Here is a 13,056-nt window from a genome sequence, read left to right as displayed (position 1 = left end):
GGTGGAGGACGAATAAAGATCATTTGTTTGAGGAAGGGAAAGTGTCAATGGAGTTGAAAGCAAAGAGGAGGCAATACAGTACAGTGGAATGGGAGACATGAGGTAAGGTGTGGAGAATGAATGTGGTTCAGAGACAAAGGGAGTGAGATGCAGGTGGCAGAAAGAGGCAAATGAGTAGTATGAGAGACAATAGGAAACAGTAACTAACACTTAACATATCCTCTCACACGCTTCTCCCCAACTGCAGCAAATCAGGGCTGTCTTGCATAAAAGAGTAATTAATACAGGACATCTGGGCCCTAATAGCAATCAAATCATGCTGCATTTTAATACATTCTACATTACACAGAGCAGAGCAGAAAATTGCATTAACAACCTAGAATTTCCCCCTCGAGACCTCATGAAAAGTTTCATCCTTACATTTAAGTACAAGAGAAGCACATGTAAACCTAACTTGTCAAAATAAAAAAGGAACGGCATTTAAACTGGCCTACTGCAGTGGGATAAATGCAGTCTTGGTTGTGTACTACGAGGTTGTGTATTTACAGGAGCCATTTATGAACATTCGTCAGCGAAATAAAATACATCAGATGGAGAAAGGTTCACTACATAAATTTACAAGTAAGAAACACGTAAAATAGTCGAGAAATTTCAAGTTTCTCGCTGAGGACAATCGGTTGGTAGCATCTTTCTAAAGCCAAACATTTAATATGCATTAAGAACTCGCAAGTCAAAGCAGAAAATGTTGTATACCGATTTCCCAGTTTTTGTGATCAGTCCGCCAGGATCAAACTACCAAATGTTCTGTTGTTTTCAGGTTACACAAGAAGCTTCATGGTGTCTGCATTATAGTGTTATTGGACCCCAGTTATATGGTACTATACAAACTAAATTAAATATGCAAGTACCAAGTAACAAGGATAGGCATGGTGGTGCGGACATTAACTTTAAAACAAACAAACGATAGGCTGCTATAAACCGTAAGTACATGCAATATATGCATTTAATGCAGAGGGAATTGTTCTTTATTTCTAAGGCGCCAACATATTCTGCAGCACGGTACAGTTGGGGTACAGCGTGACATCAATGATAAACTGAATGTCATACAAGTACAGACAGGCAAACAGATACAGAAGAGAATGAGGCCCCTGCTCCTGAAAGCATACACTCTAGAGGTAATAAGGGGCAGCGTTGAAACAACCATAGTGGGGGGTGGAGTATACCTCAAAAAGAAGTATGGTTCAGCCGCACTGCTGGGTCAAATACGGTTTGTGGGGGTGGATGTTAAGGGGCGTTAGGTTGCGTGCAGTTTAGATAGAGCGTTTACTTATTGGTAGAAAAATCACACTTGAAAACTAGAGCAACATGCTCCATGCTTTTCCATTAGTAATCTGCAGCTAGTTTAAGGAGTTACCATTTTTCGCAGTAAAACTACAACAGCCTGTTATGGGAAAACAATTGCTACGGTATGCAACAGTACTGAGCTACAAAAAGGCAGAATACAAATCCCAATGCCTCAATTCAATGGGAACGTTGGAAGAAAAAAAAAAAAACAATTGTAAACAAAAACATGCGATAGCACTCACCCTGCCAACCATTGTTGCATACACATCCCTTAGTGCCATTTAAATGACAGGAGCCACGTTCAGGATCGCCACAGTTATCCATGCAGTATGGAATATCGCACGCCTCCCCTTTCCAGTGTTCCAAACACTCGCAGGAAACACTGCTGCTGCCGTTACTCTGCTTACACTCCCCTCTTCCAGAACAATTATTGGGACATACGTCAAGGCTGTAACAAAATAATAGAAACCGCAGTATGAAATAGGAGAGGTACCAGTCTTGTTACCAAAACTGTTTTTTCCCTAATAAAATGGTGGGACAAAAGGATACATTTACCATATGTTATTAAACTCTATTTTCACATAATAAAAAAAAAATACAAAGTTGGTGTTTAAGGCGGCAATCCAAGCTTTAACATTGTGTATTTTTTTTAATTTTTTTTACATAGGATTGAAGCAGGGGGTCTCCGGACCAGAACTCCGTTAATTTCAGCTCCGGAGACCCCGTGCTCCTGGAGATACTTACATATATAGGATATAGTAGGTTCCGGTAGCCACCCTGCTCGGCTACCAGGAATCATGTAATGGCCGCTCTTCAAACCTCCCGCGCCCTGCTGGCCAATAGGAAGCAGGGAGGTCATCAGGTTATTGGCCCATGAGGCGGGAGCATTAAACTTTAAAGCCCAGCTGGAGTGCTACCAGCACCCCCACGGAGGCAAGTAACACCAGAAGGAGGGTGTCCATGGAACATAAATAAATGGGGTTCAGCTCCAGAGATAACCTGCTTCAACCTTGGCTACTTAAAAAAACCAAGCGCTTGGATTTCTCCCTTAAAGTAGGATTCATAATCTATATAGAATACACAAACGGTACTGCGACAACCAAGCAAATGCGGGAGAAGAACATAGCTTAAATCTAAGTGGAATGGAAAGATTTCATGTAAAGAGTGACTACATGTAGGAAATAGGACAGTTCCAGGATTGTACAGATTTAGTTCATAGACCTACTGTATATATAGCATTTTACAGGTCATTAAATAGCTTTTGGGCGGCAGTTAAAAAACCCCCTCTTCCCATCTTTTAATCTCTATTTAAATGTGACTGGGTTCCAAGGGAGCAGGCTAGGACATTTGGTCGCAGCCGTTTCGCGGCAACCAAAATTCCACAGGCAATTAGCCGCTACTCTACCTCTTACCCTAAAAACCCCAATCCTTAACCGCTAAATTAACCCTTAAATTAACTTACCTTGGCGAGGTGTACAGTAGCAGAGGGGCTGCGGCGAAAGGTCCCACTGCTGCCGAACGCTAGCGGATACTTGGTCACAGTGAGGCGGCCGTGACCAAATGCCAGATTTCCGAATGGAAGCGGGGGTTACCCCGTATTCACAAATTGAATGTATTTTATTCTATGGTCCCAGGGAAACCATACAGTTATTTATATTGTACAAATGTAATAGTTTTTACTCCCTTACTTGTAACTTATATTAAATCCAGTTAGGTTGTAGGCTGCATCACTGAAGAAGTGTAGCAAAGCGTATCCCGAGGCAGCTGCAACTTCTGGGACAGATTCATTGCTCTCTCTCTCGGGAACAATAAGTCCACTGAAAGTGAAAAAAGACAACAGTTACTCATTGTGCAAACGGCGTCAGGGTCATTTACCAATATCCTTTTTTATTTTGTTTTTGTTATTACATTTTCTTTTTTGTTATTACTATTCTTAGACAGCGGAGCTGTGTTTTTTTTTAATGCCTCAGTGGTGTTCTAAAAGCAGGCAAACAAAGTGTTACATAACAGGCAGAAAATAGAAGTTTTTAAATAACTTATTAATGTGATTGGTTGCCATTAAAAGAGTCAATGACGTCTAAGAGGGGTACTGTCACGAGAAAGCCATGCATGGATGGAAGTATAACTTTTTTAAGAGAACTATTTTAGTTGTGTTTCTTATTGGTTTATCATGGAAGACCATGGGTCCATGACTTATAAAACCATTAGGGAAAGCCATGCTTGCATTACAATGACCAGTAACAGCCTACAGATAGGTACCAGGTGATGGGGCAAACTTCAGAAGGAATTAAATTCCCAAGACCTTCACTGAAGCAGCAGATCCAAAAACGGGAGATGGGGCACTATTGGCTATTACAGATAAACATTTTGCAAGATTATTCATGTCTGGTAAAACCCATACTAATCAGGCATAACATCTGTAAAGGGCCAATAAAAACACGATTGTTATCAGCAGTGCTCGACAAATCCGGTCGCCCGGATATTAGCGGCTGGCGACTTGCCAAGCAGCCACGGTTTTTAATTAATTTCCCCCTTCCTGATTGGATGACACGACTTCCGGGCAGCGGCTCACCATGCCGGGCGGAGGCCCCACTGCAGTGTGGCGGCCCGCGCTGCCATGCGGAGGCTCCCCCTACCGTGTGGCCGCCCCCCTGCCTGGCAGAGGCCTGGCAGAGGCCACCCCCTTCTGTGCGGCAGCCCCCACTGCCGGGCGGAGTCCCCCCCTTCTGTGTAGAGGCCTCCCCTGCGTGCGGGTTTGTGTGAGACAGTGAGTGTGAGACGGAGTGTGAGACAGAGTGACAATGACAGTGTGAGACAATGACAGTGCTCAGTGTGTGACCGTGACAGTGTGACGGCCCGTGCTGCCGTGTGGAGGCCCCCCCTGCCGTGCCGGGGCCCCCGTGCGGGTGTGTGTGAGAGAGTGAGTGACAGTGTGTGACTTTGTGAGACAGTGTGAGACAGTGAGTGTGTGTGTTTAAACAGACACCCACCCATAGTCAGTCAAACCCAAGTGTCAGTCAGTCACCCACCACCTCACCCACATTCTCTCTGTCTCACCCCCCGTCTCTCATCCCCCCGTCTCTCATACACAAGATATCTTATTTACCCTATATATCTTAATTGCCCTCTACCTACACCGAAATAACTTATACTGCTTTCTTCCAGATCTGACTCAAGCTTCACACGGGAGATATTGGAACCCCCCCCCCCTAACCCAGAAGACAGGTAAGGAACACCTCCCCTCCAATGTATAACATTGCGGGAATGACGGTACCTGGACATTGAGGGACTGCGGATCAGGTAAGATTCCAGTCGGGATTGCTGCTTTTAGACATTGTGAAGCGGGGGCATCCTGACACTGGTTAAGGGGTTCAGGAAACTATTCATTCACATCTGGCTTTTTTTTCTAGCTCACACAGTCTCTCTCGCGCACACACACCAGTCCTCTCGCGCACACACACCAGTCCCTCTCGCGCACACACACCAGTCCCTCTCGCGCACACACACCAGTCCCTCTCGCGCACACACACCAGTCCCTCTCGCGCACACACACCAGTCCCTCTCGCGCACACACACCAGTCCCTCTCGCGCACACACACCAGTCCCTCTCGCGCACACACACCAGTCCCTCTCGCGCACACACACACCAGTCCCTCTCGCGCACACACACCAGTCCCTCTCGCGCACACACACCAGTCCCTCTCGCGCACACACACCAGTCCCTCTCGCGCACACACACCAGTCCCTCTCGCGCACACACACCAGTCCCTCTCGCGCACACACACCAGTCCCTCTCGCGCACACACACCAGTCCCTCTCGCGCACACACACCAGTCCCTCTCGCGCACACACACACCAGTCCCTCTCGCGCACACACACACCGGTCCCTCTCGCGCACACACACACCGGTCCCTCTCGCGCACACACACACCGGTCCCTCTCGCGCACACACACACCGGTCCCTCTCGCGCACACACACACCGGTCCCTCTCGCGCACACACACACCGGTCCCTCTCGCGCACACACACACCGGTCCCTCTCGCGCACACACACACCGGTCCCTCTCGCGCACACACACACCGGTCCCTCTCGCGCACACACACACCGGTCCCTCTCGCGCACACACACACCGGTCCCTCTCGCGCACACACACACACCGGTCCCTCTCGCACACACACACACACGTCTCTCGCACACACACACACCAGTCTCTCGCACACACACACACCAGTCTCTCGCACACACACACACCAGTCTCTCGCACACACACACCAGTCTCTCGCACACACACACACCAGTCTCTCGCACACACACACACACCAGTCTCTCGCACACACACACACCAGTCTCTCGCACACACACACACCAGTCTCTCGCACACACACACACACACACACACACACACACACCAGTCTCTCGCACGCACACACACACACACACACACACGTCTCTCGCACACACACACCAGTCTCTCGCACACACACACACCAGTCTCTCGCACACACACACACCAGTCTCTCGCACACACACACACCAGTCTCTCGCACACACACACACCAGTCTCTCGCACACACACACACCAGTCTCTCGCACACACACACACCAGTCTCTCGCACACACACACACCAGTCTCTCGCACACACACACACCAGTCTCTCGCACACACACACACCAGTCTCTCGCACACACACACACCAGTCTCTCGCACACACACACACCAGTCTCTCGCACACACACACACCAGTCTCTCGCACACACACACACCAGTCTCTCGCACACACACACACCAGTCTCTCGCACACACACACACCAGTCTCTCGCACACACACACACCAGTCTCTCGCACACACACACACCAGTCTCTCGCACACACACACACCAGTCTCTCGCACACACACACACCAGTCTCTCGCACACACACACACCAGTCTCTCGCACGCACACACACCAGTCTCTCGCACGCACACACACCAGTCTCTCGCACGCACACACACCAGTCTCTCGCACGCACACACACCAGTCTCTCGCACACACACACACCAGTCTCTCGCACACACACACACCAGTCTCTCGCACACACACACACACCAGTCTCTCGCACACACACACACCAGTCTCTCGCAGACACACACCAGTCTCTCGCAGACACACACCAGTCTCTCGCACACACACACCAGTCTCTCGCACACACACACCAGTCTCTCGCACACACACACCAGTCTCTCGCACACACACACCAGTCTCTCGCGCACACACACACCAGTCTCTCGCGCACACACACACCAGTCTCTCGTGCACACACACACCAGTCTCTCACACACACACACACACACACACCAGTCTCACACACACACCAGTCTCACACACCAAGGACTAATTATAGTAAAATATAAATGTAATACAATAAATAAACTTATTTCAAAAACAAATGTTATTAGCTCTTATTAGTTCAATTTCTTTCGTTTAAAAAAAAAAAGCGGGCTTGGAGAGTTTTCAGGGTGTTTCTAAATATCACACACACACACACACACACACAAACACACACACACCAGTCTCTCGCACACACACACACACACACACACACACACACACACACACACACACACACACACACACACCAGTGTCTCTCGCACACACACACACACACACACACACACACACACACACACACACACACACACACGTCTCTCGCACACACACACACACACCAGTCTCTCTCTCACACACACACACACACACCAGTCTCTCGCACACACACACACACACACACACACACACACACCAGTCTCTCGCACACACACACACACACACACGTCTCTCGCACACACACACACACACACACGTCTCTCGAACACACACACACACACCAGTCTCTCGCACACACACACACCAGTCTCACACACACACACGTCTCTCACACACACACACACACACACACACACACACACACACACACCAGTCTCTCGCACACACACACACACACGTGTCTCTCGCGCGCACACACACACACACCAGTCTCTCGCACACACACACACACACCAGTCTCTCGCACACACACACACGCACACACACACACACGTCTCTCGCACACACACACACACACACACACACACACACGTCTCTCGCACACACACACACCAGTCTCTCGCACACACACACACACACACACACACACACACACACGTCTCTCGCACACATACACACACACCAGTCTCTCGCACACACACACACACACGTCTCTCGCACACACACACACACACACACACACACACGTCTCTCGCACACACACACACCAGTCTCTCGCACACACACACACACCAGTCTCTCGCACACACACACACACCAGTCTCTCGCACACACACACACACCAGTCTCTCGCACACACACACACACCAGTCTCTCGCACATACACACACACACACACCAGTCTCTCGCACACACACACACACCAGTCTCTCGCACACACACACACACACACACGTCTCTCGCACACACACACACACACCAGTCTCTCGCACACACACCAGTCTCTCGCACACACACCAGTCTCTCGCACACACACACACACACACACCAGTCTCTCGCACACACACCAGTCTCTCGCACACACACACACACACACCAGTCTCTCGCACACACACCAGTCTCTCGCACACACACACACACACACACACACACACACACACACGTCTCTCGCACACACACACACGTCTCTCGCACACACACACACACACACCTCTCGCACACACACACACACCAGTCTCTCGCACACACACACACACACACACCAGTCTCTCGCACACACACACCAGTCTCTCGCACACACACACCAGTCTCTCGCACACACCAGTCTCTCGCACACACACACACACACACCAGTCTCTCGCACACACACACACACACACACACACGTCTCTCGCACACACACACACACACACACACGTCTCTCGCGCACACACACACACACACACCAGTCTCTCGCACACACACACACACCAGTCTCTCGCACACACACACACACACCAGTCTCTCGCACACACACACACACACCAGTCTCTCGCACACACACACACACACACACCAGTCTCTCGCACACACACCAGTCTCTCGCACACACACACACACACACACACACACACGTCTCTCGCACACACACACACACACACGCGTCTCTCGCACACACACACACACACACACACGTCTCTCGCACACACACACACACACACACACACACACACACACACACCAGTCTCTCGCACACACACACACACACACCAGTCTCTCGCACACACACACACACACACACACACACACACACACACACGTCTCTCGCACACACACACACACACACACACACACACACACACACGTCTCTCGCGCACACACACACCAGTCTCTCGCGCACACACACACCAGTCTCTCGCGCACACACACACCAGTCTCTCGCGCACACACACACCAGTCTCTCGCGCACACACACACGTCTCTCGCGCACACACACACCAGTCTCTCGCGCACACACACACCAGTCTCTCGCGCACACACACACCAGTCTCTCGCGCACACACACCAGTCTCTCGCGCACACACACCAGTCTCTCGCGCACACACACCAGTCTCTCGCGCACACACACCAGTCTCTCGCGCACACACACACCAGTCTCTCACACACACACACACACACACACACACACACACACACACACACCAGTCTCACACACCAAGGACTAATTATAGTAAAATATAAATGTAATACAATAAATAAACTTATTTCAAAAACAAATGTTATTAGCTCTTATTAGTTCAATTTCTTTCGTTTAAAAAAAAAAGCGGGCTTGGAGAGTTTTCAGGGTGTTTCTACATATCACACACACACACACACCAGTCTCTCGCACACACACACACACACACACACACACACACACACACACACACACACACACACACCAGTCTCTCGCACACACACACACACACCAGTCTCTCTCACACACACACCAGTCTCTCGCACACACACACACACACACACACACACACACACACACACACACACACACCAGTCTCTCGCACACACACACACACACACATGTCTCTCGAACACACACACACACACACACACACACCAGTCTCTCGCACACACACACACCAGTCTCACACACACACACGTCTCTCACACACACACACACACACACACACACACACACACACACACACACACACACACACCAGTCTCTCGCACACACACACACACACGTGTCTCTCGCGCGCACACACACACACACCAGTCTCTCGCACACACACACACGCACACACACACACACACACACGTCTCTCGCACACACACACACACACACACACACACACACCAGTCTCTCGCACACACACACACCAGTCTCTCGCACACATACACACACACACCAGTCTCTCGCACACACAAACACACACACACACACACCAGTCTCTCGCACACACACACACCAGTCTCTCGCACACACACACACACACGTCTCTCGCACACACACACACACACACACACACACACACGTCTCTCGCACACATACACACACACCAGTCTCTCGCACACACACACACACACGTCTCTCGCACACACACACACACACACACACACACACGTCTCTCGCACACACACACACCAGTCTCTCGCACACACACACACACCAGTCTCTCGCACACACACACACACACACACCAGTCTCTCGCACACACACACACACCAGTCTCTCGCACACACACACACACCAGTCTCTCGCACACACACACACACACACACACACACACGTCTCTCGCACACACACACACACACCAGTCTCTCGCACACACACACACACACACGTCTCTCGCACACACACACACACACCAGTCTCTCGCACACACACCAGTCTCTCGCACACACACCAGTCTCTCGCACACACATACACACACACCAGTCTCTCGCACACACACCAGTCTCTCGCACACACACACACACACCAGTCTCTCGCACACACACCAGTCTCTCGCACACACACACACACACACACACACGTCTCTCGCACACACACACACGTCTCTCGCACACACACACACACACACACCTCTCGCACACACACACACACCAGTCTCTCGCACACACACACACACACACACACCAGTCTCTCGCACACACACACACACACCAGTCTCTCGCACACACACACCAGTCTCTCGCACACACACCAGTCTCTCGCACACACACACACACACACACACGTCTCTCGCACACACACACACACACACACACACACACACACGTCTCTCGCACACACACACACACACACACACACACGTCTCTCGCGCACACACACGTCTCTCGCACACACACACACACACACACACACGTCTCTCGCACACACACACACACACACCAGTCTCTCGCACACACACACACACACACACACCAGTCTCTCGCACACACACACACACACCAGTCTCTCGCACACACACACACACACACACACCAGTCTCTCGCACACACACCAGTCTCTCGCACACACACCAGTCTCTCGCACACACACACACACACACACACACACGTCTCTCGCACACACACACACACACACGCGTCTCTCGCACACACACACACACACACACACGTCTCTCGCACACACACACACACACACACACACCAGTCTCTCGCACACACACACACACACACACACACCAGTCTCTCGCACACACACACACACACACACACCAGTCTCTCGCACACACACACACACACACACACACGTCTCTCGCACACACACACACACACACGTCTCTCGCGCGCACACACACCAGTCTCTCGCGCGCACACACACCAGTCTCTCGCGCACACACACACCAGTCTCTCGCGCACACACACACCAGTCTCTCGCGCACACACACCAGTCTCTCGCGCACACACACACCAGTCTCTCGCGCACACACACACCAGTCTCTCGCGCACACACACACCAGTCTCTCGCGCACACACACACCAGTCTCTCGCGCACACACACACCAGTCTCTCGCGCACACACACACCAGTCTCTCGCGCACACACACACGTCTCTCGCGCACACACACACCAGTCTCTCGCGCACACACACACCAGTCTCTCGCGCACACACACACCAGTCTCTCGCGCACACACACCAGTCTCTCGCGCACACACACCAGTCTCTCGCGCACACACACCAGTCTCTCGCGCACACACACCAGTCTCTCGCGCACACACACACCACTCTCTCACACACACACACACACACACACACACACACACACACACACACCAGTCTCACACACCAAGGACTAATTATAGTAAAATATAAATGTAATACAATAAATAAACTTATTTCAAAAACAAATGTTATTAGCTCTTATTAGTTCAATTTCTTTCGTTTAAAAAAAAAGCGGGCTTGGAGAGTTTTCAGGGTGTTTCTACATATCACACACACACACACACCAGTCTCTCGCACACACACACACACACACACACACACACACACACACACACACACACCAGTCTCTCGCACACACACACACACACCAGTCTCTCTCACACACACACCAGTCTCTCGCACACACACACACACACACACACACACACACACACACACACACACACACCAGTCTCTCGCACACACACACACACACACATGTCTCTCGAACACACACACACACACACACACCAGTCTCTCGCACACACACACACCAGTCTCACACACACACACGTCTCTCACACACACACACACACACACACACACACACACACACACACACACACACACACACCAGTCTCTCGCACACACACACACGCACACACACACACACACACACGTCTCTCGCACACACACACACACACACACACACACACACCAGTCTCTCGCACACACACACACCAGTCTCTCGCACACATACACACACACACCAGTCTCTCGCACACACAAACACACACACACACACACCAGTCTCTCGCACACACACACACCAGTCTCTCGCACACACACACACACACGTCTCTCGCACACACACACACACACACACACACACACACGTCTCTCGCACACATACACACACACCAGTCTCTCGCACACACACACACACACGTCTCTCGCACACACACACACACACACACACACACACGTCTCTCGCACACACACACACCAGTCTCTCGCACACACACACACACCAGTCTCTCGCACACACACACACACACACACCAGTCTCTCGCACACACACACACACCAGTCTCTCGCACACACACACACACCAGTCTCTCGCACACACACACACACACACACACACACACACCAGTCTCTCGCACACACACACACACACCAGTCTCTCGCACACACACACACACACACGTCTCTCGCACACACACACACACACCAGTCTCTCGCACACACACCAGTCTCTCGCACACACACCAGTCTCTCGCACACACATACACACACACCAGTCTCTCGCACACACACCAGTCTCTCGCACACACACACACACACCAGTCTCTCGCACACACACCAGTCTCTCGCACACACACACACACACACACACGTCTCTCGCACACACACACACGTCTCTCGCACACACACACACACACACACCTCTCGCACACACACACACACCAGTCTCTCGCACACACACACACACACACACACCAGTCTCTCGCACACACACACACACACCAGTCTCTCGCACACACACACCAGT

At 51.0% G+C, this 13,056-nt stretch overlaps 1 protein-coding gene across 1 annotated transcript in view; it reads right to left on the bottom strand.

Annotated features, from left to right (window-relative positions):
- Nucleotides 1-13,056, bottom strand: part of ATRN (attractin) — a 209,501-nt gene that overhangs the window by 146,482 nt on the left and 49,963 nt on the right. The window contains exons 4-5 of the mRNA XM_075572654.1: nucleotides 3,033-3,161; nucleotides 1,587-1,792 (exon numbers count right to left, since the gene is read on the bottom strand). Of these exons, the coding sequence (XP_075428769.1) occupies nucleotides 1,587-1,792; nucleotides 3,033-3,161 (335 nt within the window). The remainder of the gene's footprint in view (nucleotides 1-1,586; nucleotides 1,793-3,032; nucleotides 3,162-13,056) is intronic.

This window comes from Ascaphus truei, chromosome 1, assembly GCF_040206685.1.
Source record: "Ascaphus truei isolate aAscTru1 chromosome 1, aAscTru1.hap1, whole genome shotgun sequence".
Lineage (NCBI taxonomy): Eukaryota > Metazoa > Chordata > Amphibia > Anura > Ascaphidae > Ascaphus > Ascaphus truei.
The sequence above is the reverse complement of the archived record's forward strand: the minus strand, read 5'-3'. Positions and strand labels throughout refer to the sequence as shown.